This window comes from Kogia breviceps, chromosome 18 (assembly GCF_026419965.1).
Source record: "Kogia breviceps isolate mKogBre1 chromosome 18, mKogBre1 haplotype 1, whole genome shotgun sequence".
Taxonomy (NCBI): Eukaryota; Metazoa; Chordata; class Mammalia; order Artiodactyla; family Physeteridae; genus Kogia; species Kogia breviceps.
The window spans coordinates 15,104,362-15,131,480 of NC_081327.1; the positions used below are offsets into that span (position 1 = coordinate 15,104,362).

The 27,119-nt window shown below is 54.2% G+C and overlaps 3 protein-coding genes across 20 annotated transcripts; all 3 read right to left on the reverse strand.

Annotated features, from left to right (window-relative positions):
- Positions 1 to 629: 629 nt before the first annotated feature.
- FXYD5 (FXYD domain containing ion transport regulator 5) lies at positions 630 to 13,253 on the reverse strand. 7 transcript variants are annotated; one of them, XM_059044418.2, is made up of 10 exons: positions 12,812 to 13,253; positions 12,176 to 12,291; positions 12,025 to 12,085; positions 10,093 to 10,173; positions 9,287 to 9,340; positions 7,637 to 7,735; positions 4,714 to 4,782; positions 3,372 to 3,401; positions 3,217 to 3,291; positions 630 to 945 (listed from the first exon to the last, which is right to left on the reverse strand). In XM_059044418.2, the coding sequence occupies exons 3-10, from the start codon at positions 12,083 to 12,085 to the stop codon at positions 896 to 898; spliced, it is 519 nt and encodes a 172-aa protein (XP_058900401.1). In that variant the 5' UTR covers positions 12,176 to 12,291; positions 12,812 to 13,253; the 3' UTR covers positions 630 to 895. The 7 variants fall into 7 exon arrangements, with proteins under 7 accessions (XP_058900401.1, XP_058900400.1, XP_058900395.1 ...); XM_059044417.2 differs by having other exon boundaries at positions 12,753 to 12,895; XM_059044412.2 differs by lacking the exon at positions 12,176 to 12,291 and having other exon boundaries at positions 12,812 to 12,981.
- Positions 13,254 to 13,375: 122 nt separating this feature from the next.
- Positions 13,376 to 22,034, reverse strand: FXYD7 (FXYD domain containing ion transport regulator 7). 6 transcript variants are annotated; one of them, XM_067019225.1, is made up of 7 exons: positions 21,977 to 22,034; positions 21,663 to 21,751; positions 17,408 to 17,437; positions 15,670 to 15,744; positions 15,511 to 15,553; positions 15,312 to 15,352; positions 13,376 to 13,750 (listed from the first exon to the last, which is right to left on the reverse strand). In XM_067019225.1, the coding sequence occupies exons 2-7, from the start codon at positions 21,691 to 21,693 to the stop codon at positions 13,728 to 13,730; spliced, it is 243 nt and encodes an 80-aa protein (XP_066875326.1). In that variant the 5' UTR covers positions 21,694 to 21,751; positions 21,977 to 22,034; the 3' UTR covers positions 13,376 to 13,727. The 6 variants fall into 6 exon arrangements, with proteins under 6 accessions (XP_066875326.1, XP_066875330.1, XP_066875325.1 ...); XM_067019229.1 differs by having other exon boundaries at positions 15,520 to 15,553; positions 21,663 to 21,767; positions 21,977 to 22,017; XM_067019224.1 differs by having other exon boundaries at positions 21,663 to 21,767; positions 21,977 to 22,017.
- Positions 21,982 to 26,571, reverse strand: FXYD1 (FXYD domain containing ion transport regulator 1). 7 transcript variants are annotated; one of them, XM_067019230.1, is made up of 7 exons: positions 26,413 to 26,571; positions 25,141 to 25,205; positions 24,641 to 24,673; positions 23,981 to 24,055; positions 23,451 to 23,487; positions 22,483 to 22,532; positions 21,982 to 22,286 (listed from the first exon to the last, which is right to left on the reverse strand). In XM_067019230.1, the coding sequence occupies exons 2-7, from the start codon at positions 25,199 to 25,201 to the stop codon at positions 22,264 to 22,266; spliced, it is 279 nt and encodes a 92-aa protein (XP_066875331.1). In that variant the 5' UTR covers positions 25,202 to 25,205; positions 26,413 to 26,571; the 3' UTR covers positions 21,982 to 22,263. The 7 variants fall into 7 exon arrangements, with proteins under 7 accessions (XP_066875331.1, XP_066875335.1, XP_066875333.1 ...); XM_067019234.1 differs by having other exon boundaries at positions 25,141 to 25,349; positions 26,413 to 26,545; XM_067019232.1 differs by lacking the exon at positions 26,413 to 26,571 and adding an exon at positions 25,616 to 25,765.
- Positions 26,572 to 27,119: the final 548 nt, after the last annotated feature.

A 27,119-nucleotide genomic window follows, 5' to 3' on the forward strand; every position in this document is an offset into this window, starting at 1 on the left:
CTCCCACCTCATCTGGTTGAGTCCCTCCCCACGGGCTGCAGAACTTAAGGGCTTTCAGGAAGTGCCCACAGGAGCCTGTGCCCCTTTCTCAACCACGCTCGGGGGCCCCAGGACCCTGGAATTCCCCACCCAGACGACTCTGAGCCCACTCCAGGGCCTGCATGGCTTTCTTTGTGGGCACAGCCCTAAGACCAAGAGGCAACCAGGGGTGCGGGTGGACCTTGGATGTGCAGGGCGGGGTGTCCACACTCACGTGCTGGAGGGATCCAGAGTGGGAAAAGAGCAGGTCACCGTGGACCTGGGCCCTCCATCTGTGTTTGCCCGGTTACCAGTGCTGCCTCTCAGTGTCAGGGGTGAGCTGGCTTTGGACACCAGGCTCTGCACAAGGACCAGGCCAGGGGTCTCGATCTGCCACGGGTGGAATCCAACACTGGCCCTCCCATTGGCCAGATTCCCCTGTGGCCCGCCCCTGCCCCCACCCTTCCCACCTCACCCAGGCTGGCTTTGTTCACTGTGGCCCCCAGCTTGGCTTTGGAGTCTGTGGCTCCCTCACTTTACTCCCGGGGGCCCCGCCCCAGCCCCTGCTGTTTTCTTCTACTCCCCAGTCAGGAATGATCAGAGACCATGGGGCAAAGACCACAGTGCTTTACTTCTTGTTGGAACAGAATGGATAAACGGGGAGCCAGTCAGCCTTCAGGGAGGGCAGGGCTGGGAGAGTAGGGGGCTTAGGCCACCAGTCCCAGCTCTGGCTCCATCCACGTCCTACCTCTCAGGCTGGGCTTTGTCGACTAGTCTGCAGGTCCTTCGAGGGGAGGGAGGAGGCCAGGCACAGTGAGCCAGCGGGGGCTCAGTCTCGGGGTGCCCGTCGGGTCATCAGCCCCCACTTCCGACGGACTCATCTGTCATGACTCCGGCATAACCGGGGCAGCTGTCTACACTTGCCACCTGTAGGTGAAGGAAATGGTTCGGTCATGAGTTGGAACAATATTGATTATTGTGGTGATCTGGGTGCTGAAGGACGAGCTCCGAGGCAACTCTGAGCAAGTGACAAGAAGCTGACGGGGGAAGAGCTGCTGCGGGGGTCCAGAGGGGGGACCTCCCCCCACCCTTACACAGAGGATCCCTAGCTTGTGTGTCATTCATGTGTTCAGCCAACATTTATCGTGCACCTACTCTGTGCCAGGCAGTGATCTAGGCACTGGGAACAGGGTTGGGAACAAGAATGGATAAAATCCCTGCCCTAGGAGAGCTTTCTAGTGGGGGAGACTGACAATGAGAAAAAGAACTAAGTCAAGTGCACGTGCAGTGATGTGTCAGACAGTGATGCATGCTATGAAGAAAAATAAAACGAGGAAGGATGCAGGGAGACCCAGGAGCTGAGGGCATCCTCATGGCAGTGACTAGAGGGGCCTCAATGAGGAGGTGAGGGGGGAGCCACATGGACATCTGGAGGAAGGGTGTTCCAGGCATAAGGAACAGTCAATGCAAAGGCCCTGAGGCAGAAGTAGACAGGTGGGGTTAAGGGAGAGCAGGAAGGCCAGGGGGCTGGGCCAAAGCAAATGAGGGGGATTTTAGAAAACAAAGGGGACTTCAGAAAACAGCCCTCTCCCATCTCTTGGCTGCCACCCTTAACCTACACCTCCCTGTCCCTCTGGACTCACCTCCTACCCCTCTCCCGCTCACACTGCCCCAGCCACCCTAGCCTCTTCCCGTGGTTATTGCAACACGCTAAGCTCATTCCTGCGTCTGGGGCTTTGCACTTGCTGCTCCCTCTATCTGTTTTTAAAATCATCTTTCTTATCAGAATCCATTCTGATTTAACCTCTTTAGAGGGAGTGCCTCTCCCCATCCTTTTCAATCCATCTTTATTTTCCTCCTGGTAATTCTCTTTTTCTGTATCTCTGCTCCACTCTGTTCATTAATGTGTTGAGCTGTTTATTGTCATCCCCCCACCAGCTGTGAGTTCTCTGAGGGTGGGGACCGGGGCCCCCAGCAGCACAGCACAGGCTGGGCACAGAGTAGGTGCTCACAAATGTCACTGGAACCGTTTATGGCCCCAGAGCTAACATTTAGGCTCTGCCCTCACACAGACCTGGGCCCAGTCATTCCCTGATTTTTATGTGCTGTGTGACCTTGGACAAACTTCTCGACTCTCTGAGCCTCACTTTTCCCACAGGGGAGAGAACAGGGTCTGGCACTAAGTCAGGATCTATAAGCACAGGTTGAACAACTGAGGCAACAGTGCTTGACTCCCTCATTCAACAGGATCACACACGCATCAGCGATCTCTTTTTAATTCTATCCGTGTTCCGTCTCCCACCTTAAGGCAAAAAGCTGAGGCTGTGCCCATTTTCCTGATGAGGAAGTTGGACAAGAGAGGTCACTCATAAAACTTGTCATGGGTTGTACAGCTTAACTGAGAGCTTGCAAACTGGTTGCCCTTGTGTTTTACTTAATCTGTAACATTTTTTAAACTTCTTAAAAAATTAGTTTCTCCACTTGTTAATCTCCCTTTGCCCCCCTTCCCCGCTCCACACTGGGCCCTGGGAGGATGACTTGAGAGGCTGCAGCCCACAGGCCCTGGAGGGTGAGAGGAGGGCAGGAGGAGAGAGAGGCTGCGGTATCTGATCCCCTCGACCCCTGCCCTGCTCCCTCCCGGTGGGCGTACCAGGAGGCATGGCTGGAAACCTCTCTCTGAAGCCACAGTTCCTGCCTGGGGCCCCCTCCTCCACTTCCATCTCTCATCAGGCCCTGGCGCAGCCATTACCTCTCCTCACTCATGCAGCCCGGGGCCATCAAAGCTTCCCGCTATTGCTAATCCTGGGGAGCTGCACCATCGCATTCCCCTGCCACTGCCATGTGAACAAGCGCAGGCTAGCCTGCTGGAGGAGAAGACCACCAGGTGAAGCACTGAGGTGCCCATAGAAGCAGAGCTCCCTGCTGACCCGCGGCTGACCTCAGACGCGTGAATAAATCCAGCTGCAACCAGAAGAACCGTCCAGCTGAGCCCAGCCTAAGTTTCCAAATTGCAGAATTGAGAACTCAGTAAATGGTTATCATCTTAAGCCACTGAACTCTGGGGAGGCTTACATGGATATGCCTCCTTTAAAACAACCTTGCTCAGGGGCCTTCAAGAACCTACCCTCCATCAGAGTCCAAGCCAAGGCCTCCTCCCCCCCAGTCCTGATGCCCCTCGTGCCCAACCCCCGTTCTCACTGGTGAGGATGACGATGCCGGTGATGAACAGCACAGCTGCCACCAACAGCCCCCGTTTCCGGAGGGTGTCCTCGTCTGCAGAGAGAGAAATGGAGGCGTGTGGCGAGAGGAGGCCTGCACCCTCCTCTCCCCACAGCCTCCCATGGGTAACTTACCATAGGAGAAGGGGTCGTCCTCGCTTGAACCTGGAGGGGACAGAAGGGAGCAAAGATTTGCGGTGTGAATCGGTGAGTGAGAGTCAGAGTCAGAGAGGAGACACCTGGGTCTCAGCCTGGGTGCACTTAGAGCAAAACTGAAGTCCTTACTCAGCACACAGTCTGGTTCCCATCACCTCTAACCTTTTCTCCTCACTTGCCCCCCTCACTCACTGTGCTCCACCCCTCCCCCCCCCCCGCTGGTGACCATGCAGACCCTTTCTCACCCCAGGGCCTTTGCACTGGCTGCTCCTGCTGCCTGAAGCTCCCTTCCCAGATGTCCACATGGCTCCCCCCCAGCTCCTTCTCAGTGAGGTCTCCCTGGCCCTTTACAGAAAATACTCTCCAGTCATTCTCTCACCCTAACCCTCCTTCATTTTTCTTTTTTTTCCTTTTTATCTTCATTTTTCTTGATAGCAGCTTAAAACCACCTGATATATAGTTATTATGATTCTTATTTATTGTCTCTCTCTCCCCATGAAAACATTTCCTTCATTAGGGAAGAGATTTTCGTCTGTCTCATTCACTGCTGTACCCCTGGCACCTAGAGCAGTGCCCAGCACACAATAAATGCTCATTGAATATTGCTTGAATGAATGAATGAATTCTCTATATGACCTGTGGGTGTATCATTTCCATCTGTTCACTGGGGTTGGCTGGACAGGAAGTGGAAGATAAGACCGGGAGGGGAAGAATCAAGGTGCCCCTACAAACCGAGCTCCCTGTTGACCCCAACCTGATCTCCAATGCACAAGTGAGTCCAGCTGAGACCAGCGAAGCACCCAGCCAAGCCCAGACTAAACTTCTAAACTGCGGACTTGAGAGCTACATAAATGGTTGTCTTTTTTTTTTTTTTTTTTTTTTTGGTTGCGTCCGGTCTTAGTTGCGGCATGTGGGATCTTCATTGTGGCATGCAGGCTCTTTTAGTTGCGACACGTGGGCTCTTTTAGTTGAGGCATATGGGAACTAGTTCCCTGAGCAGGGATTGAACCGGGCCCCCTGCGTTGGGAGCACAAAGTCTTAACCCCTGGCCCACCAGGCAAGTCCCTAAATGATTGTCATTATAAGCCATTGGGTTTTTGGGTCGTAGGCATGCAGCACTCACTTATGCATTCATTCATCTATTCAGACATTTATTGTGTGTCTACCCTGTACCCACCCACAAGAACACCAGCCCTGAAGTCAGGTATTCGCCTGACACCTGTTTACTGAGCACTATTCTGTGCTGGGCAGTACTGAGGCACTAAAAACACACAGTGAGTAGGAAATAGCCTGTGTCCAGTCTGGGAAGCGAATTACTGACCAGTTTGCCTGAGGGCGGGGTCCCTCCTGACGTTTTTGCGTGGGAGTTGGGTCTTGGAGGGCGTGGGGCCTTGAGTGGGATCAGCAGAGAGAGTGGCCAGAAGATGGTGGAGGGCAGGAGTGAGCCGTGGAGGGAAACAAGAGACAACTGAATGTCTGCGTCCAGGAGAAGCCCCTCTCCCACGCCTACCTTCGGGGCGCAGGCCAGGTATCCCCGCCTCCCACCCACAGAGGCAGCCAGGAGCGGCAGATATGGAAATACTGCAATAAGCCTGCACCCCCTGATTAGGACCAACAGCTCTGACTCCCGAGGAACCCCTGGCTCCTCTCCTAGGACCTCCCGGACCACCCCATGATCAGGAATAAAGGGTCACATCTGGCAGAGCCAGACAGGGGCCTCCAGAACCCTGACCCAGTTACAGAGCCTGGAGATACTTGTTAGAAAACATGTTGAATTTTGCCTCTGCTCCCAGACCAAAAACACCAGAGGGTTCCTCTCTTTAAAAAAAAAAAAAAAAAAAAATCAGGGGCTTCCCTGGTGGCGCAGTGGTTGAGAATCCGCCTGCCGATGCAGGAGACACGGGTTCGTGCCCCGGTCCGGGAAGATCCCACATGCCGCGGAGCAACTAAGCCCGTGAGCCATGGCCGCTAGGCCTGTGCGTCCGGAGCCTGTGCTCCGCAACGGGAGAGGCCACAACAGTGAGAGGCCCGCATACCGCAAAAAAAAAAAAAAAAAAAAATCAATACCCAAGGAAAGACCTGCCCCTCTGGCACTGAGAAATGTCCTCAGTGAGATGGTCACCCCTGACTGATGCCCCGGTGTGAAGCCAGCAAGCAGAGAAGCAGCCTCAGCACCTCGTTTCCTAAATATGAACCGACAGCCAAGGATTACAAGATGTTCGGGAAACCGTTTGCCAAGAAGAGGGATAAGCCAGATCAAGGGTAAAGATGGAGGGACCACAGGAAATGTAATAAAAGGACAGCCTCAGTGGTATGTGGAGCTCATGCCTCCCCCCACCCCGCCCTCACCCCAGCCACCCCGGTGTGTGGGAACCTGGGCTCAAATTCTGGTTCTGCCACTTTGCGCTGTGTGGCCTAGGGCCAGCCAAGTAACCTCTCTGGGCCTCAGGTCCCTTCCCTGTAAAATGGGGTACCAACAGCTCCTACCGCGTAAGGTAGTGGTCAGCAGTGAACGAGTGACTACGTGAAAGCTTAGCACAGTGTCCCGCATGGAGCAAACCCTCAGCACGTTGTTGCTATTGTCTACTTGGCTCTCACTCCTCCCTTCTTCTGGCAACAGTCCCTGTTGGGACTGGGGGGGAATGTTCCTGCTTCCCCAGACCATCTGGGTCTCCTATTGTAACCCAGCCACAAGGGAGAGCATGTGACCAGTCTCACCTTTCCCTACCTTTCAAATTCCAAGTAGGGCTTTTGAGTGGACACTAGGTGACGGAAGTTCTGAGCTGGCCATCTCCTTGCCAGGTGAAAAACAAGCTCCAGTGCAAGAGAGACAAAGAGGAAGAAGGGAGAGAGGCGGCTCTGGGGGCGCTGGGCTCAGCGGTGCCTTTTACCACTTGGCTCCCTGACCCCCCTCGACCCACTTGAATTTCCATCACGTATAACCAGGAACATGGAATACCACATAGGGTAACCCAGGTCAGCAAGGACTCAGAGTAAGTGAATCCGGAGATGTGAAGATGTTTTCTCATTTGGAAAATGTGGAAACAGCTGCTACACCCCCAAACCCCACTGTTGTACAAAATTTTAAAAGCTCCCTTCCCCAAGACACCGTATTTCCATCTGTTGTAAAATTGTTTTAATAGACAGATTCTTTCAGAATGAGATGCTTTACTGCCATCACTGGGAAGTTGTAACAATGATAAAAATATCTGCAAGGAGAATGGTGTGACCTTCTAGGTAGTGCTCTTGTGCAGTGCGCAGTCTGAGCAACCGTGCATGCAACTCAGCCTGGGAGTGGCCTAATCTATAGTACTTTCCAGTGGGGGCTGCTTCTCAAATATGGATCATCACACAGGCATTAGAGACCTCCTGTTACCTTTATTTCTGCTCATCCCCCTTTCCCACGCCTCTGGTAACATTAACTCACTTGTCCTGAGGGGAGCCACCTCTTCCCTGACTCTTGGTCTAATGCAGATCAGACATGGGGCACAGACTCAGCGCCTGACCAGTCAGAGCTGTTCACTTCCCAGGCTCCCATTGGTCAGACATGGGCACATAACCGCAGCTGGGCCAATGAGAGTCAACTCTAGGCCTTTCAGCGAGAGAGGCACTCTAGCTGCTGAGTTTGTAGCCTAAACTTAGAGCTACGGGACCACCTTTGTCACTAAGAGGGGAAAAGCCGCTTGAGAATGAAGACAACAGAGCTGAGAGAGGAAGCAAGTCAGTCGTGATGACAGTGCTTGAGCTCTTTGACCCAGCTGTGCCTGAAATTGGTGCCTCTGGACTTCACAGAGCATATATCACTAATACATCTTTTTTTTTTTTTTTCCAGCTGGGTTTTCTGAGTTTTGCAACTGAACTGCTCCTGCTCTAACATTAAGAAGATCTACACCAAGGAAACACCTACAGGTACATTTCCCGCACCAACCCTTCGAAGGGATCTGAATAAAGAGGGTTCCTGAGTCTACCAAGTTTGGAAAACGCTGCAAACTAGATGCTCCCTCTTGGGATGCCTGCTACAAACAAGCTTTATTACAACTCCGAGACGTCCCGCCAGATAGAAGCGTGTTTAACTTTAAACTCAAGAGTTTCCCAAATACCTTTGACTGCAAACCAAGAAAAATTTTTTGAAAAATGTATTAATTCCCCAAACGGGTGCTCTGAGAAACGTACTCAGGGAAATGGCGACCTAGATGGAGAATTAAACACAACTCATATGTTGCTGTTCTAGTCCCAGGCTCTACCTTGCGTCCTGCTCTTGTCTGTCCCCGGACCTGTTCTTAGAAGGACATCCATTTCCGTCGGTTGCTGGGTGTGGATCTCCATCTGGCTCGGGGTTGCTTCTACTCAGGTCGGAAGGGAAAGGAGGGGAGGGTGAGAAAGAAGCGAATCAGGGACCTGCAGAAAACAGCAAGGGACCCTCTCCCCTCCTCAAGTTGGCAAAAATCAAAGACATCCATGTACAAGTGCTGCTGTGGGGATGAGAGAGGAGGACTCTCTCACACGCCGCTGGTGGCAGGGCAAATCAGTGTGCCTTTGCCCCACCGTGTCGTGGGTAAACTTTAGAATCAGGTTCCTGGACCCTCATCCTAGCCGTGTCATTGACTTTCGGTGACACCTTGGGTGAGTTACTCTGAGCCTCCTGTAAAGCGAAGATAATGCTCATTTCTATCTCAGAGGGTTTGTGTGAGGATTGAGTAAGTGAATGCGGGTGAAGTATTTAGGACCATGACCGGCACTTAAGTTGTGCTATAAGTGCTCAAGGAGGAGGGGACAGGCTTGCTCATTGTGGCAATGAGCTAGCAACTGGAAGAACTGGAAGCAACCAGGATGCTCATCAAGATGGGCATGGCTTCACCAGCTGTGCACCGGCACCCTGCAGAACGCCACGCAGTGAAAAAGACCATCATGGATGCTTCTATAGGACTGTGCGAAGAGCTTCCAAACACATTATTGCATGGGGGAAAAAAAGCAAGTTGCTGGGGCTTCCCTGGTGGCGCAGTGGTTGAGAATCCGCCTGCCGATGCAGGGGACACGGGTTCGTGCCCCGGTCCGGGAAGATCCCACATGCCGCGGAGCGGCTGAGCCCGTGAGCCATGGCCGCTGAGCCTGCACATCCGGAGCCTGTGCTCCACAAAGGGAGAGGCCACAGCAGTGAGAGGCCCACGTACCACCAAAAAAAAAAAAAAAAAAAAAGCAAGTTGCTGAACAACAGTCATACAATATCCTTAAGCTCCCACAACGACACCTCCCAGTTAGTATATTTTCCCCAGTTAATACACATGTGATACAGTATCATTGGGGAACTATTCCCAATATAACACTAACGGTGGGGACCTCTCAGAGAGGGAGGAGAGAATGAAAATGGGGAGTGGATGAAGGGATTTCATCTTGCCTGCAGTGTTCCTTTTATTTCCAAGGAGAACGTGTCTATGTACCACTAAACATTAATGGACAAAATTGGTGAACATTTTTTGAATGATGTTATATTCCAAGAAAGAGTTAAGAAATGATTTGAAAATTCAAAAAAGGAAAAAGATAAAGAGATAAAAGGAAGCAAATGAAGGGGTTGGCATACAGGGAGTTTCTGGGGTGTCTGCAAAGCTCTACCCCTTGACCTGGGTGATGGCTACATGGGTTCAGCTTAGAGTAATTTAAGTTGTACACTTATGGTTTTTGTATTTTTCTATAGGCATGTTATTTTTCATGATTTCAAACAACTTTCACAAGAAGGGAATGGAGTTAGCTGGCTGTCCCACGACCAAGTAAACCAGGGGATTCAGCACTGGGGGACTGAAATGGGTAATCAAGGACCCCGAGTGTCAGAGGAAGAGGGGCAACAATGTCTGTCCCAGGCCCCCCTCCCCACCCTCTGTCCCTGCCCAACTCATTACCAGCCTGCAGAGTTGAAGTCTGAGGAGTGGGCTGGAGCTCTGGGTGGACGGTGTCTGGAGTCCGGAAACAGGAAGAGAAAAGAGAGAAGATGCAGAGAAGGTGCATGGATGAAGGTACAGGGGGATTTCCATAGCAACTCAAATTTGATGTCATGGAAACGAATTAATCCAGCCATTTGCTAACTGCCCAAATGGGATGCCAGTATCTCCCTGGCCTCAGGCCCTCCCCTCCCACAGATGCCTTTTCCCCTACTCAGCACCCACCCACCTCTGGTAAGTGCCCCCTGAACTTCCTTTGGGGAACCATCCTTCCCTGACTGTCAGCCCACTTGGCTCAATGGGCCTGGCACCAGCCCTGTTGGAAGTTAAACATGAGACCCGGGTCTGGCCACTCAGTTTTCTATGCCTGTGGCCACAGTGATCAGCTCACAGGTGGGTGTGTGACTTGAGCCTGGTCGATGACACTCAGTTCTGGGGCATTTGCTGGATTGGGGAAGGGGAAATTCTCTTTCCTCGGGATTCTTAGCAGGTAGGATAGAAGCTCCAGGTCTCTGTGGGCCATCTTTGCTCCGTAAAATCAGAATCTGCCTGAAAATGAAGCCATCACAGAGAAAACAGAACCAGGAGATGGAGACAGGTTCCTGATAGCATAACTTGAGCCTAGATGGAGCCATGCCTGAAGGTTTATCCCTGGACTTTTCAGTTACACAAATCCAAACAATCCCGTTTGGTCCAAGTTTGAGATTTTTGTTGCCATTGTTATTTGCAATGACAGGATCTTGACAGACCTGTCCCTCTTTCCTCACCTGGGGCTGGAGTCAGGACATGAACCTTCTCAGTGACTGGGTCTGCTAGAGTAATGGATGTGGCCTCCTCCAATGTCTGTCCTGGGAAATCAAGGGTGAGAAGTCAGGGAGGAGCCTCTGGTCCCCCTTCTCTCACCGAAAACCCTACCCTGCCCTCCCTCCTGAAACTTTGGGGGATAACCAGGAAGTCCTGCCTGCTGGTGGAACAGCAGACAGATGTGTGATTGATCAACTTTGGTGGAAGTGTTTTAAGAAATGCTAATGCCCCAGCACCCTACCTGCAGCTGCCTCTCCCTACCTATCCTTGTGGGATGACAGAGGCAGTTTAGCCTAGGAGCCCAGGTGCTAGACTCAGCCAGGGCCCTGATCTCAAAATCTGTTCCTAATAACTTCCTTGCTGTGTGTCCTGGAGCAAGTGAAACCCCTCTCTGAGCCTCGGCTGCCTCATCTGCAAAGTGGGGATAATACTTGAATCTACTACTCAGGACTGTAGAGAGGGTGAAATGAGATGGAGGTGGGAACGGTCTCCCCCACTGCTTAACATGCAGTCAGTGCTGGATAGAGCCACTGCCCCCAAACCCGGCCCAGCCTCCATGCTCCCCCTCCTGGACCATCACACAGCCTCCTCTCTGGTCTCCCTGCTCCCATCCCGCCCCTGCAGTCTGCTCCCCACACACAGCCAGAGGGAGCCTGTGAACCCCTGAGTCAGACTAGGGCCCTCCTCTGGCTGCATCTCACTCCTAGTAAGAGCCACAGTCCTTACCTGGCCCATAAGTCCCCCCTCCACCTGGTCCCCTGTCACCTCTCTGACCTCTCCTCTTACCACCCTGCCCCTTCCCACCCTAACCCTAACCTTAACCCTAGCCCGAACCCGAATCCGAACCCGAACCCGAACCCGAACCCGAACCCTGGCCTGCCTTCTGTCACTTACACTCTCCAGACAGCACTGGTTCCTTACATACCTGCTTGGCTTGTCCCCTCCTCTCCTTCAAGTGTCTGCCCAAATCTCACCTTCTGGTGAGGTCTTACCTGATCACCCTATTTAAACAATCCTCATTTCTCTCCTCTGTTTTTCTCTATAGCACTTTCCACCTTCTAGCATACTATATAATTTACTGGTGTGTCAGTTACTGTCTGTCTTTCCAACTAGAATGTGAACTCCTATTTTATGCAATTGCTGTTTCCCCAGTGCCTAGAATAGGATGTGTTCAGTGAACGCTTGTTGAATGACTGAATGAACACAGGAAAACCATTTTATCAAAGAGAAATGGGGCAGCTTCAGTGCAGAGTTTGCTCTGGGTTCCAGGGTTGTAGGCCAGCCCCTCCGCTCACTAGCCTCTGGCACAGGGCACTTTCCTTCACTGAGCCTCAGTTTCCTCATCTGTAAAATGGTCATGACAACAGCATCATAGAGTTGAGCTGAAGCTGAAACAAGCACCTGTCATGTAGAAAGCACCTGCAAAGGCCCACCACAGGTACTGCCTTCAGAAAACACTTCTCAGGCAAGGGTGAGACATCTCCAACTCCTGGACTGGCCCCAGCTCACCTTTTTCCCTAATCATATATCACCCGGGGATCCAAGGGAGCCGCTCTGCTGTGAGTCCGGTGTTCCTGGCTGCCAAGTAGGAAACCGACACCCATCTCCCCGCCAAATCAAACTCCATGAGTCCTTCTTGGAGGTGAAATGGAGGATGCTCAGCAGGACAGGCCCTGGCCAGACTCGTTGGAAGCAGCCACCCAGGTCTGAGGTATCTAAACAGGGTGTAACCTTGGCCCCCTTATTGGGGCCCCCACTTCCTGGTGCCAGCTCAAGAGGGGACTGAGGACACAGGACAGAGCATCCAAATTCACCAGCCGCCCACCCAGCACCACGTGCGCTCCAAGTGGGGCTGGAGGCTCTGCAGCAGGGTGGAGTCAAGGGCTGGGCCTTACCTCTGGTGGGGAGAATCAGGCCAACGAAGACCAGGAGACACAGGCGAGCACAGGGCGACATCTATAGAGCAAGCCGGAGCTGGGGTCAGCCATGATGTCAGTGAGGCAGGCCCAGGGCAACCCCTGGGGACCCTGCAGCCCCCTTCCTTACCCTGAGCAGGCACCTCTGGCTTCAGAGACCCCTGCCAGGGTCTTTGGCTGCGGGAAGGAGGCCCAGGGGGAGGGTCTCAGAAGTGGGGATCGCCAGCAGTCACTCCCTCTTTCCCTCTGCAGGTCCCCAAAGAAAACAAGAAGCATCAGACTACACCAGGCTTCAAGTAGCAGCCACCGCACAGGGCTGAGGCAGAGAAGCACGCAGGGGTTAGCCAGGACTGACTGTGTAGGGCAAAGGGGAGGGATCTGGGGCACTGGAGTAGATCTGAGACCTCGGTCCCTCCCTCTGGGGAAGTCCTCAGAGCAGAGGAGTCAGCTCGGAGGGGGAAAGAGGAAGAGTGAGTAATGTGCTCCTGATCTCAGAGGAAAAAGTGAGTTGGTGTTCGGGGCCTCCCTGCAGGGACAATAGAGCAGGATGCTGGGCAGATCTGGGGGGGTGAGAGGGATGGAGGCGAGCTGGGGAGACTGAGGCAGGAGAGGAGCGGTGCCGCACATGGTGGTACTGAAGAGCAGGAGAGACGGTGAGCATGAATGGGGGGGGCGGAGAGGCACCAAGAAGATCGCTCTCTACCCACCTGAGCCCGGCCCCTGGGCAGAGGGAAGCGGATGGAGGAGGATCGGAGGACAGACTCACGTCAGAGCTGGGGGTCCCGAGCCGGCAGAGCCGGCAGCCTCGTGCGGAGAGGGCAGCTGCGGTGGCGGAGTCCAGGCGGAGGGTGTGGCCAGGGGAGCGCTGGCGGGCGGGGACCGAGACGGGCTCAGTCATTTCCTCTTGGGTTTCCTGGCTTCAGAGCCCGGGGTGGGAGCAGGAGGGGGAGATGTTGAGGGCCATGGGGGGGCTGGGGTGAGAGGCTGGGCAGAGGCCTCCACCCACCCGGCCTAGGGGAGGGCGGGGGGTGGGGAACAGCGGGGCGGGCAGGTCTGGGCGGGGTGGGGCTCCTGTGGGGAGGGAGGGGGAGCGGGGGAGGGGTCTACTCTGGGGTCTCGGGGATAAGAAGGGAAGGGGCAGCTGGGGGCGGCGGCGCTGAGGGAGGAGAGGGGAGCTTGAGGGGCTCTGAGAGAGAAGGCGGCCACAGTGGCACTGCGGGAGGAGAAGGAGAGGAAGGGGGAGAATCTGGGGATGGGGGAGAGAGCCCCCCAGGTTCAGCTTTGTCCCCTCCCCCGTTTTGTCCCCACAGATGAGAACACACAGACAGAACAGGGGGAAAAACCAAATGCACATTTATTAAGCTCAAGACATAGACGCTGAGGGTTCGGGGGGCAGGGAGGTGCCAGGGAGTAGCACACAGGGATTGTGGGGGGCTGAGGGTGGACTCCCGGGACCCCAGAAGCTGGAGGCCTGAGTCCCTGGGTCTGGGATGCAGACAGGCTCTTTGGGGGGTCGTAATTGCCAAGGCCTGGGGAGGTGCAGCGGCTCCAGCCTTGGAGTAGGTGGGACGGCTCATTCAGGGGAGCGCTCCCTGGGCAAGGCTGGGGTCCCCACCGCCTCCACCCGGTCCTCAGGCTCCCGCACTCAGGCAGGGACAGTAGTGGAGGTGCCCAGGGCTGGTCTACACGCCGCCACCTCCAGGGGCTGGGGTGAGAGGGAGTGAGAGAGAGAGAGAGAGCCAGAGAGCGTTAGTGGGCAGCAAGAGGGGTGGAGGCAGCCCCCCCGCCACACACTGCCAGGGCCCCTTCATGGAAGACAGATCTCCAGACTGTCACCCTAGAGCTAGCCCTGGGAAGTCGTCTTGCCTCCCTGCACCCTATTATCTGGTCCACAGAGGGACACCTTTGGGGCTTTTGTCCTGTCCCACAGGACACTGTCATGAGAGGAACACATCTGTGATGAGGCCGAAGACCCTTGGCCCAGCCTGGGCTTTTCTGGGGTGTCCCCCCCACCAGAAAAGGAGTCTCCATCCCTCTCCCATGCTCCCAACATCCTCCTATACCCCCACTCCTTTCCAACACACCATCTCTGGAACATTTGGATACAACAGGAATTCCCGTGTCTCCCACCCACTTGGGCCCATCGTTCAACTGGAATGGGTCAGAATTCTGTACATATTCTTAGACTGTGGCCAGGTACCCAGGCCAACCGTACCCCCCCACACCCCGCGTCATCCACAAAGTGACCCATTGATGTTCTTAAATCTCATTAAATAAACGTGAAACTAAACACATGACATTCCACATCAAATCCTCCAAATATGCAGTACCCCAAGGCCCATTTTTTTAGTTCTAAAAACTTTATAAGAGGCAGAGAGATTCCCATCTCTGATTTTTTAGAAGTCACTGGAAAGGACACAGTTCCACTAAGAACAGGTCGAGATATTTTTTACATAATTAAAATTAACACCCCCGAGGAGTCACAATCTTTCATCTACATGCTTATCCCCCCTCCTACCTCCTACATCTACCCACCTGCACTCACTCTCCCCCTCCTCCCCCCCTCCCCCTCCTCCCTTCACCCGCCCCACATTCCACCCTCCTCCTCCATTCTCCACCCCTTCTAACGACTCCTTCCCCCTCTTCCTCTGTCCCCTCCTATACTCCCCTCCTGCACCCTCCACCTCCGCTTACACCCCCATCCTCTTCACTCTTTATCCTGTACTTTCCATCCTCACACTCCTCATATTCTCTCCTACATTCTCTCTTTGCCAATATCAATTTTGAAAACCTGTATTCTATATGTCTCTCCTTTTGTCTTTTGATCCAATTATTCACAAGCCTGCCTTCCTGCCTTCCTTCCTCCCTCTTTCTCAGTCATTTCATCCTAGATCTTCCCAACCGACAGTAAGGTCTGGAAAACATTCTGTCTTCCTGCCTTCTCTAGCGCTCAACTCTGCCTTCACTCTGACTGCCAGCATCCTTTTCCCATGTGGACCCCTCTCTCCACAGGCTGTGGCTTTCTCATCGGGGGAATTAGTTCATCCTTGCTTTTATGAGATTAGGTACTTGTTTCTGGGCAGTTTCAAGGACTCTTTAGGACATTTCACATCCCGCTAACTTCATGTTTTAATATGTTTGATCTGCAGGGTCTCAGCTCCATCGCTGGTGGCCCCATTCTTAGGGACATCCAGGGCAGTTTCCCCTCTGACTGCCCTCCCTGCTCCCACCCATCTTCCCAGAACCACACCCTTTCACACCCTCACCTGAGGAGGGAAGCTCCGACTTACAGGATTTGCACGTTGGGCTGTGGAAGCAAAGATGAGAGAGAAAAGCATAAAGAGGCTCAATTGCGCAGGCTTTCTGGGAAACACCTGGCAGGCCCCGGGGGCCCTTTTGTTTGGCAGCACCCCTGCGCCCCAGGCTGCTCCCACCCCTCCCCGTCTCTCCCCACTGCTGCCGGACCTCTCAGACCTGGAGTCCGCCTTCCTGCACTTCACCTTCTTGCCTGTTAGGACAGAGACAGAACAGAACAAGGAGACAGGACATAAGGGTCTGGACAAAAGCCAGCAGGGGAACTGTAGGTGCCCAGGGCTTTGGAGCCCAAGAAGGGGTCACACTTACTGATGACGATGAGGATGCCCAGCAGGAACAATATGGTAGCCAGAGTCATGCCCACGGTCTGGACAGTGTCATAGTCTAGGGAAGATATTGGAGGACATCAAAGTGGGGGTAGCACCTCAGCTCACCTGGAGCCTTGGCCTGGGTTCAAGGCTACAGGCTCCTCCGGTGGGTCAACGTGAGGATCAAGTGCATGGCCTTGGGCATTGGGCGCTCCCCTTAACCTCTCCTCTTTACCCTTCTCTGGATTCTTTGGCCATAGATATAGATATAGATATGACCTTCCTCTATTGCATATATATATATATATATATATATATGTGTATATATATATATATATATATATGTATATTTCTCAGCAAACAACCTTCTCTGTGGTCTCTCTGTCACCCATCCCCCTACTCAACCCTCCAGCCATAGGGATCCTGTTCACACCTGAGCCTAATCAGGGTCTTCCTGAGTTCAGAGCACACCACTCCACCCCCTCCAACTTCCACTGCATTGCAAGGAAAAGCCAAAGTCCTCCCCACAGCCCATGAGGCCCTGTACCATCTAGTTCCTATCCCTTCTCAGAGCTCATCCCACTCCACTCTCCTCCTCAATCCCCTACTCCAAGCACACCAGTCTCCCTGTAGTTCCTGGAGCCTATCAGGCATGGTCCTACCTCAGGGCTTTTGCACTTGCTGGGCCCTCTACCTGAAAGCTCCTCCCCCAAATAGCCCTCCCTTACCAACTTCTGGGCTTTATTCAAATGTTAGTGACACATTCTCTGGCTGTCTCATTTAGAATTTTCCGTGCTCGCCTCAACATTTCCTAATCTCATTCTTTCTTTTATTTTCCTTCATCAGAATTATTCTTGTCTAGTATGCTGTAGTAAACATTTATCAAAATATTAATTTATCAAGCATCCACTCCCTACCAGCAGCAGCCCAGGCCCCTGCCCTCAGGGAGTTGTCGTTCATATTGTGATAAACAAAAGAAAACCAAAAAACTCAGTCATGTGACCATGGCTAGATGTGGGTATAGCCCCTCTTGCTGGGGAGTCAGGAGGGCCTCTCCTAGTAGACAGTCATTATTTGATCTGAGGCCTGAAGAAGAAAAAGGAGCTGTGTGGAGAGCTAGAGGAAGAGTATTCTGGCAGAGGGAACAGTAAGTGTGCAAAGGCCCTGAGGCAGGAAGGAACTTGGCATATGGAGAAGCGGTATGAGTGAGCAATGGGAGAGGGCAGGAGGGTATTTAGAGGGGGAACTGGGGTCAGTTCTGCTAGACCTAGAGTAACTTTTTGAGCTTCAGTGCTGTGGGGAAGATTTAATGATATCATCCGAGTAACTCTTTCCCACAGTCCTTATAGGTAGGAACCATTACTATTCTTTATTTACAGAAGGGCCCAGAGAGGCAAAATTCCTTGCTCAAGGCCACACAGCTAGTGAGTGGATAAGCCAGGATTCAAATCCTGACAGCCTGGTGTCAGAGTTGTTTGCTTCTCTGATGATCCCAGTGCACCAGCCCAGAGTGCTGGTGAAGCCTGAAGAGGGTCCATCGAGTGTATCCCCTCCCCAAGTCTGACTCGACCCTCCATGAGCCCAGCTGATGTGAATTATATCCACATGGTCACATGGCCAGTGGGCCAGCACGTAGCATGTAGCCACAGCTGAAGCCACTTCAGCAGCGACCCATGGGGATCTACAGCCACCCCTCCATCCAGCCCCGGGGTACCCTCATCACAGAATCTGCCACTCACCGTAGTAAAATGGGTCAGGTTCCTGAGGAACTGTGGCAAGAAGGCAGAGGAAGAAAGAGAGGGGGGAAAAAAATTTCAACAATGAGCTTCTTAACATTTTTGAGGGTCCTGATGGGGCCACTGGTCCAGTGGTTTCTGTGTAGAAATCAGATAATGAGACCTCTTGCTCTGGATGATGTAGCCTCATGGCCAGACACAAAGCTTAAAGAGAGGAGCATAGGCTGGATTCCAGCCCCCACTCATTCCATTGGTCGATATCTTCCCTTGTACAGTGTACAACCTACCTAACCATACGTGGCGGTCCTGGTCCTAGACCCCTGTGGAGGTCTAATGCAAGCATGGACTCATTTCCAGAAATACACATGTATACTTCCATTTGCATACGATGCTGAGACTCCCATCCCACTGCTGAGTGGACTGCTGAGCGTATCGGCTTCCCCTGAACACTCCCTGAAACTTCTCAGCCATCTGAGAGCTCCAAAAGGCAGGCACTGTGGCTACTGCTCTCATCCACTTGCTCCTGCCACCAAATCCGGCAGAGCAGAGCTGTCTAAAATTTTATATTATATTATATGTATTAGATTATATTATATCATACTATATTATATATCCTATATTACTTATTTCTCAGACATCAATTTAAAGATTCAAAATTGACTTTGTAATAACATTCCCAGTGTGTGTGTATATGCATGCATATGTATGTAGCTGTACCACATAAAACATACTCATCCATTGGAAGACTCACTCTGGTTTCATAAATGTTAACATGTGGATAAAACGTGTATGTGCCTGTGTGTCTGTGGATTTAATTTTTCCCAACTCCCACCTCCCTGTCTCAAACTATCTTCCCCTTCAGGAGCGCTCAGAACATCCTTCCCATTCAAGAAACCCATCCTGAGGCTTCCCTAATTCCTCTGACAGCTTTTAGTACACTCTGCCTTGATTAGAGCACAATTCTGCAAAACATGCACCACTAGGGGAGCAGGGGTGGGGGTGGGGTATCAGGAGTGCCAGGGAGATGCCAGATGTTGTCACTAAAGTTCTTCCCCTATCCAGGCTCAGGAAGGATGGCTACCTCGAGGTTGGGAAGGGGGACATATGACTAATTCAGGCCAATGAACTGTAAGTCCAGTCTGCAGCATTTAAGTGCCCACGCAAGAGCTCTCTTTTGTCTTTGGCCTGGTGATATGAATGCTCAAGATCGTGGCTTCTCCAGTTTTCTTTGGTGAGTAGAGACCCCCCCCCCCCAGTTGACCTGTGGTGGCCATATAGTCTAAATGAGAAATCTACCTTCGTTGTGGGAAGCCACTGAGATTTTTGGTACTATTTGTTACCACAGCATACTCTAGTTTAAACTGACTCATGCAGGTGGCACCCAGGCCAGGCCCTGATTAGCACTGATTCACAGTGTGTAAGTTCACCCTTCTCAGTTCCCTGTCCAATCTTCAAAGAGCAAGTCTTAAATAGGAGCTGATGTGACTCTACACCTTCCAACCCTTGTTAATCTCCCAAGATAAAACTGGCCTTGGGTTCAGGGCCTTCAGCAGGCAACAATATCTAAATAGACTGTTATGACGTTATTTGCTTTTCTCCTTTATTTATTTATCTAAGCAGCATTTGATAGCACTGAGTCCATGCCAGGCTCTCTTCTAAGAACTTCACACATATTAACACACTTAATCTTCAAAGCAGCTCTCTGATTTAGGCGCTATCTTCATTCTCATTCCACAAAAGAGGAACACTGAGGCTCAGAAAAGTGAAGACACTTGTTTAAGATCATTTTAATACTTGCCTTCAATGTAAGACCAAAAAAAAATTCCTGATTTTCCATTTGTGGTGGCAGTATAAAATAAAGCTAACAAAGTTTTTTTTAAAAGTTAATTCTTTGAAGGAAAAATGTTAAATAAATATCAGTGTGGGGAACATTTGGACAGGGCAAAAATCATGAAGGTGGTACTCTTAACATCAAGATGGGGAAACATTATTTTAGAGCCATCTGTGCTCTGTCTTAGCTCCCCCACCAGATGGAGAGTAAATTTATTGGATTCATCTCTACTGTTAATCCTGACATTTATAAAGTTTTTCAAAGAAGTTTTCTAGAATGAATGAATGAATGGATGAATGAATGAATGAGCTCCTGCTAGGCTGCAGGGAGACTGCATCAGAGGTGGAGCAGTTGAATTATCCTGCTTTAGCCTCCTGTGTTTCCACACATCCTGCCTCCCCAAACCATCAGAGAAGCTCAGTGGGTGAGCGCCTGCCCCAGAGTCCTCTTTGGTTCCTCCCTGGGTTCTCCTTGCTCCATGCAGAAGTTCCTCTTCTGGTCTCTGCTGCCCCAGCAATCTGGATCCTCAGGATGAGGCTGAGCTAAGGGTGGAGCCAGGAGGCAGGAGAAGGAATGTGCACCACTCCTGGCCAGTTGCCAAGGAGACATCAGGAAGGATGTGGTTACTATGGCAACTGGGGCATCTTGCGAGGTGAAGAGAGGTGATGGGTCTGGGTACCCCAGGCTGGATAGGGTCCTATGTGGGACTTGGGGGTTGGGTTTCTAACTCTGGGGCCAACCTTGACTGCCTCTGCTCCCTTTGTACCTCCTATTGTTGCCTCTGCAGGACTGGCTTCTGGCCAAGCCGAGGGTCCTTCTTAGGGATAGGGACCCAGGCCCAGCTGTGCTCCTGCACCTTCTTTCTGTTTGTCCCCAACACACCCTCCTGCTCTCTGATGGGGTGGGGGATGGGGGGATGCGGGAGCCATCCCCCGCCCCCAAACAATCCATTCATTCATTAATTAATTTCATTAAGTGGTTTGCAACAGGCAACATGCATTTCCTCCCCCGGGGTTTCCCAAGACCTGTGGTCCTCTCTCCTGCTGTGACTGGAGAAATGGTGTGGGGAGGCGGGGGCATCTGTCCTCCCACCTCTGCCCGACTGCTGCCATCGATCCTGCTAACCACCATCTCCGCGAAAGGAAGCACTAGGCTCCCGCCAGGCTTGCTGCCTCAGCCCTGCCCCCTCTCCCTAGGGTGGCTTCCAGCCTCTGCAGCCGCCCCCCCACCCCCACCCCCCGCCCTGCTTCAAATTCTGCAGATATGGCTCAGTGAAGCAGCCCCCGCCTCCCGGGAAAGCGGGCAGGGAAGGAGAGATCAGAGTGGAAGTGGGGTTCCCTTCACTTGCCAGAGGTTCCTCAGCACCGCTGGCCTCTCCCCTGGCCCTGCTCTCAGCGCTGGAGACCCTCCCTCGCCCACCTCTCCCCCCACCAGGGAAGCATCCTTCCCCTTGCTCCTCTGCAGAAGCAGCCTTAAGAAAGGGGGTTGTTGGGGGGTGAGTATTTCGGGGGTGCATAATTGGGCTAATGGTGTGAAATATAAATCTCTGTGTGGGCGATAGAGGTAGGGAGGGGCATCTGTGTGCACACCCAAGTGCAGCTTTCGGACCAGACAACACCCTGAATGCGGGCTGGGAAGGAGGGTCCTGACACCCATCCCTGCCCATGGGGGCTCACTGCAGTGGTATGGGCCCCACCCTGTGCCACCCCCCCTTCTCTTTTCTATTTCCCTCTCACGCTGTGGGTCCATCTCTCTCTCTCTCTCCCCCTCTGTGTCTTTATGCCTCCCTCTCCATCGTTGCCTCAGTCCCTCTATCTCTCAGTCTCTATCTCTTTCAGGCTCTCTGTCAGTCTCTGTCTATATTCCTTTCGGTCTCCCTTTCTCTTGCTCTCTCTGTCTCTCTCTCACTTCCTCCAGCTCCTATCTTTCCCTCTTTCTCCCTGCTTCTCACTGAACCTGCCTGTCAGAGATTTCAGGAAACACCCACCGTAGGTGCCAGCACTAGAAAAAAAGAGGCATATGGACCCCCTCCCCTTACCCTCCACAGAGACCCTGAAATCTGCGAGAACCTCTGTGGCTGCAGATCCACCCGCTCCCACCTTCGAAGCCCATCTCTTCGAGTCCACTACCACCGCTGTGCTGGACCAGCCACCCGGTTGCTATAGCTACCGGTCCGAGCATCCTTTCTCCCGGGACTGCCGCTCTCCAACCACGGGTCCCGCACAGGAAAGACACCACCGGGAGAGGGTGTCCAAGAGGCCTGGAGGGGTGCCAAGGGGTGCACTGCAGGGGCCTCCGCCCATGGTAGGAAGGGACATCCCCTTCCCCATTCCTCTCCCCTTCCAGTACTGGAATCTCCCCAGATCCTCTCTCCTAAGCTCTAAGATCCCGGAGCCCCCCTGCGCCCTCTCCCCAGGCGACGCTCACCCTTCGTGGTGACCTGGGTCGGGGTCGCCATGCCAAGCCGGAGCAGGGGGCGGCTGGATGCCGAGGCGGTGAAGGCGCGGCTGCAGCAGCTGGAACCAGGACGGACTGTTGTCGGGGGGAGATGGGGGGAGCCCTGGTGTGGAGGGGGCCGTAGCCAATGGGGGCCCGGAGAGCCCGCCCCCGTCCCGGCCACCCCCGCCCCCGCCCCCGCCCACTGCCGACGTCCCCGCCCTTTCCCCAAGGGTGGGGGCGCCCTCTGCCGGGGCCAAGGGGGCACCCAGGCTTTCCGCGCGAAGGGACTGACAGATCCACACCTCTCTGTCAAGACAGAAAAGCACGTTTTATTGGAAATCTGAGCGGCAGAGAGGAGTCTGTGGGGGCAGGGCTGGGGAAGAGGACAGTCCAGATGGAGGTGGGCGCGCGGAAGGTGGGTGGGAGGCGTCAGGTGCCAGGGGAATTTTGTGTGGGTGAAAAGGGTAAGAGGCAGGAGAGCCCTCCAAGCCCCCTATCCCAGCCCTTCGCCCCCTCCTCCTCCCCCCCTCCCTCCTCCAGCCTAGTCAGAGCTGCAGGACCTGGCTGGGTTCCATCGCACCAGTTGTCTCTACCGCCTGCGGGTGGACAGACCTAAGGGGGAACACATAGAGTTCGGATAGCAGGAGGGGCACCCCAGCTCCTCTGGAAGGTGGGAGCACAGCAGGGCAACTCTCCGACCTCGGGTTTCAGATCAAGCCCCCCCTCTCCACGCGCCCACCGAGGACCAGGAAAGGGGTTCTTGGAACCAGCTCGCATCCCCAAACACCCGAAGTCTCCCCAAACTCACGGCGGATTGAGCTGCGGAAAGTTCCCTCCTCTTCATCAGGTTCCCCAGTCCTGAGAAAGGAGACGCAGAAGGAATTGGGGATGGAAATGGAGAGAGGCGGCTACACCCGGGAAACCCCAGTGCAGCCCCCATTGTGTACTGAGACCCGGAGATGGGCGAGGAGCAGGTTCCGGGCCGCCAGAAAATCCAGTGCACCCAGGAGCAGTTTAAGTGTTTGGCAGGAGGCGCTCCAAGCCGGTCACAGCGAGTACCTCCCCGAGTGCTGCAGAAGGAACTAGAATTTGGAAGAGGAGGTATAGCCAAAGCGACTTGAGGGCAGATTGCCTGGAGACGGCCTAGGTTAGAAACCCAGAGCCTTCATCTTGCAGCTGAGCGATCTGGGGCGTGTGGCCACCTTCCTGTGCCTCGGTTTCCTCATCTGTAAAATGAGGTTAATAACAGCACCTGCCTTATAGAGATGGTGTGAGGGGTAAATAACTCATAATGAAACAGCATCCTGCACGTGGGACACACCCAATAAATACTACCTTTATTTATAATAACATCTACAAGTATCTTAATACTGACAAGGTATTCATACATCGCCTGGGCTTTACATTTTTATTTAAGGATGAATCAGAGAGCTAGAAACAGGACTCCGAGCTAAACTGGGCCGCCAAGTGAGGTGATCTCATTTCGCCGCGGCTCTTTCTTTCACAGCACTTACCGCGCTTCGTGATTTTATATTTGTGGGTCTGTTGGAGCCCATTGCCACCGCCCCCACTGGGCTGGAAGCTCAGCCAGGCAAGGAGGGCAGTTAATTCGTGGCTTGGTCCCAAGGCGTGGCTTGGGGCTGGGCACGTAGTAGGTGCTTGATACATATTTGCCGAGGGGTCTCTCTGGCTCTGGATTGAGTGGACTTCCGGCCTCACCCCCAATGCTCCTTCAGAGCGGGAGTAGATGAGTGAGGGCCCAGAGAGGCTTCTTACCTCTGCTGCTGGTTGAATTTGCACCGGCATCTTCTGCCTGTGGGTGCGGGCGTGGGGAGGAGTGCGCTGAGATTACGCTCTACGCGGCACAGCGAGCCAGAGCTCGCGCTCGCCAGGGCTGGAGCGGCGGGGGGATAAGGGTGGGGCAGGAACAGGGGGTGCTGGGCCTGCAATAGAGACGCGGCGGGCCCGAGGGAGGAGTAGAAGGCGCAGGGCGGAGCCTAGGGCAGGGAAAGGGGAGGAGCAGAAACAGGGGCGGGGCCTAGGGCGGGGACGTAAACGGGGCGGGCCCGGGGGCGGTGATAGAAACGGGGGCGGGGCCGAGGGCGGAGTAGAAGGGGCGGGGCCGAGGGCTGCGATAGGGGAGGGGCATAAACAGGGGAGGAGCCGAGGGCGGGGGCCGGGGGGGCAGAAATAAGGGCGGGGCCAAGGGCTCTGATAGGGGCAGGGTTGGAGGCGGAGCGGGGACTGGACGGGGTTGGGGCAGACACCCGCAGATTCGCGGGTGGAGTCAGGGTAGGGGCACTCACTCAAGACGATGAGTATGCCCAGGATGAAAAGGATCCCGGCGATGATGAGGCCTCCGATCCGCAGGGATTGGTAGTCTGTGGGCAGCAAGGAGGAGCGTGAATGCAGGGAGGGGAGAAGGAAGGATAGTAGAGGGGCAGAATGGAGAGGAAGGGGCAAGGAGGAAGGATGGGGAAGAGGAGAGGAGATCAATGAGAGGAGGAAGGAAAGATGTGGGAGAAGGGGGATCAGGGAGAAGAGAGGATGTAAAGAAAAGGGTGGGGGAGGAGGTGGGCAAGGCAAAGAGGAGGGAGGAAACAAGGGAGCAGGGAAAGATGATGGAGAGGATCAGGGAAAGGAGAAAGGCAGATGGCAGCAGAGGATGAGCCATAAGATACTAAGAGGTAAAAGGAGAAAGAATCAGAGATACAGAGACGGATGAAATAGACAGAGACCAACAGAGAGACAGAGACAGAGGGAGATCAAGACAGAAAGAGTCGGAGAGCCAGATCAAGAGAAAGAGAGAGAATGAGAATGACAGAGACATAAACACTGAGAGTCTAGAGATAGCTGGAGACAGAAACAGAGAGAGGTGGGGGGGCGGGGAGGAATGAGGAGAGGACAGGCTAACCCAGCCCAACACCCCCCTAACTCCCAAAGAAAGGTGCCCCTCCATCCCTCACCATAGGTGAATGGGTCGTGTTCCTGTGGCGCTTCTGGAAAGAGAGAAAGAAATCAGGGTCGGATGCTTCCTGGGATCCTGGACAAGGAGGGGCATAACGAGACCTTTTGGGGGTTTTACATTCCTGGGCCGAGAGACTGGGGACTGTTGGACGCTGAGCAGGCTGCCTACCCTCTCTGGGTCTTAGCTGCCGCGCTGCACTGTCCTGGGTGGAACAGCAGGCACCTAACTGCCTCAGCTCTCTGTCTCATTACAGGTTGTTTCTGATTCCATCATTCACAGGCCTCCATCCCGCCCTCCACCTTTGCCTGACCTGGGGCATCCTCTCCCCTCCCCCAGATACCAGCTTGTGACCGGACCCCACGTGAGACCCCAATTTCCTGGTGCCTCAACTGACTCAGTTCAGATTGGAGGCTCCAACTTGGTTCTCTTGCAGGGTTTCCCCTACCCTTGCCACCCTTGGGGCTGAAGTGGGTAGTGGGCTGCCTTTCCCGGACTCACCTGCGTTGACCATGGCGAGGAGACCCACACAAAGAACCAAGATGTGGCTGAGAGATGCCATTGTCCTGGGGGACACCAAGGGTCAGGAAACCCGTACCCTCGTTCCCCCACCTTTGAGGCCTGAACTCTCTTCAGGGGACTGTCTCTGTTAAGTCAGAGACAGTCCAGGGACTTAATTTCAAAAGCGTCCATCATCCAGCCTGGTCGCCCTGAGAAATAGAGGCACCTCCTGCTTCACCGGGACACAGCATCACGAAAACAACCCACGCAATGGGGGTCACAGAGCAGCAAGGGCAGGGGTGAGACACACACACAGTCCACAGGGACCTCCTGCAGGCCAGGGCCGTCCCCACAGCAGGCCCCAGATTCCCCATGCCTACCCTGGCAGGGGAGAGCAGGATGCCTTGCCCCACCCAGGTGGAGAAACAGACACACTGCCAGGGATGCGGCAGCCAGGACATACCCAAGGGCCCGCCTGCCCGCACACCATGGCCTCGCCGTGTCCGTAATATCCCAGCTCTCCTGCCCTCAGCCGCTGGCCTGCTCTCTGCCTGACCCTGGGTATAAATATCTCCCACTTCACTCTGGAGGAATTTGCCTCGCACAGGCCACCATGGCAACAGTCGTCCTCCCCTCCGCTTGGGGGTCACGCACAACCCTGCCCGGGTGAGGCTGGGCTGCCACATTGCCATGGGCTGTCCCCGTGGGAAAGGCCACCCCTTCTCCTCTCCTGGAAGAGATGAGAAGAGGGAAAACGTCCCCTTTGCCTGCCTCTGGGTGACATCTTTCATGAACGGACAACGCCAGGCGAGTGACATGAGGCCCAGGCCAGCGGGGCTGAGAGATAGAAGACAGATGCCAGGGGCAGGAACGCACGCACACATGCACACACGCGCGCGCACACACACAGTGGGGCTGGAATGGAGACGACGCCCACTCCCCAAACTTCTGGTTGGAGCAGGACATGGGGTGGAGACCCAGGGACACGTTACTCCTCATCTGGGCCTCCTGTACCCCCAAACAATGACGCAACCCGACCTACACCCTACACACGTGAGTGTCCAAAACCCATACCCAGCCAGGGTGCACGTGCCGCAGCAGGACCAGGGAGGAGCTGCACCCACACTCCCACCCCTGGGAGAACCCCAACTTCCCAACTACACTCCCTTCCTCTTGGGTCTGGCCTGCCTGGGAAGCCACTCCTGTTCCCAAAATAGGCGGCCCAGCCAGGCCAGGGGTGAGGCCTGGAGGGGAGGGGCAGGGGACGCTCACCCCAGTCAGGCTGTCCCCTGCCGAAAGAAGGCCCCAAACGTCCGGCTGTGCCCTGGGGCCGAGCACTTTGGACCCCCTGGCCCAGAGCTGGCTGCGCTGCCCTCAGCCGTCTCCCCTCCCCGCCCCACCCCACCCCTACCCTCCCCAACCGGCAGCTGTAACTGGAGCCGGGCTGGAGGGGGGCCAGGGGGCGGCCCCCAGCCCAGACCGCCCTGGTCCGCTAGGTTAACTCTCTCAGCTCAGGGGGAGGAATCGTAGGCAGCCAGCCGTGGGGAAAGCTGGGGAGAGGAGGTGCAGGCAGGGAGGACTGTATTACAGGCGCACAAACACACACACACACACACACACTCACACGTGAGCCTCGGGCACACTTCAGAGGGCTTCTGAGCTGGGAGGGCAGGGTGGGTGTCAATGATTTTCCACGCTGCTCCCTGGGAATTGGGCCCAGCCTGGGCTTAAGGTCACCTGGCCTGAGCGCCTAGGAGTCCACTGACCCCTGATCCCAGGGTCCTGCGGGGCCCTTGTCAGCACCACAGGGCTGTTTGGAGGGCATTTCATCGTGTATGTAGGTTGTCTTCTACAGACAGACAGACAGACAGATAGACACACAGACACACACACACACACACACACACACACATCCTCATGCACCGGCAAACAGGCACACAGCTGGTCATACAGTCGCAGACATACAGGCCTACGCTCTG

What these genes read in the sequence shown, in the direction of transcription:
- FXYD1 (XM_067019230.1), bottom strand. Translation starts at nt 25,201, where the DNA reads ATGGCATCTCTCAGCCACATCTTGGTTCTTTGTGTGGGTCTCCTCGCC. An exon ending in ACACGACCCATTCACCTATG is followed by an intron (nt 24,056 to 24,640) that starts GTGAGGGATGGA and finishes TGCTGCCCACAG; the next exon opens with ACTACCAATCCCTGCGGATC. An exon ending in TTTCCGCAGCTCAATCCGCC is followed by an intron (nt 22,287 to 22,482) that starts GTGAGTTTGGGG and finishes GTTCCCCCTTAG; the next exon opens with GTCTGTCCACCCGCAGGCGG.
- FXYD7 (XM_067019223.1), bottom strand. Translation starts at nt 21,693, where the DNA reads ATGGCGACCCCGACCCAGGTCACCACGAAGG. An exon ending in GACCCAGGTCACCACGAAGG is followed by an intron (nt 17,543 to 21,662) that starts GTGAGCGTCGCC and finishes ATTTCTACACAG; the next exon opens with AAACCACTGGACCAGTGGCC. An exon ending in ACCTGACCCATTTTACTACG is followed by an intron (nt 15,745 to 17,407) that starts GTGAGTGGCAGA and finishes TATCTTCCCTAG; the next exon opens with ACTATGACACTGTCCAGACC.
- FXYD5 (XM_059044412.2), bottom strand. Translation starts at nt 12,943, where the DNA reads ATGACTGAGCCCGTCTCGGTCCCCGCCCGCCAGCGCTCCCCTGGCCAC. An exon ending in GACTTCAACTCTGCAGGCTG is followed by an intron (nt 7,736 to 9,286) that starts GTAATGAGTTGG and finishes CGACCTGAGTAG; the next exon opens with AAGCAACCCCGAGCCAGATG. An exon ending in GGACGACCCCTTCTCCTATG is followed by an intron (nt 3,292 to 3,371) that starts GTAAGTTACCCA and finishes CTCTCTCTGCAG; the next exon opens with ACGAGGACACCCTCCGGAAA.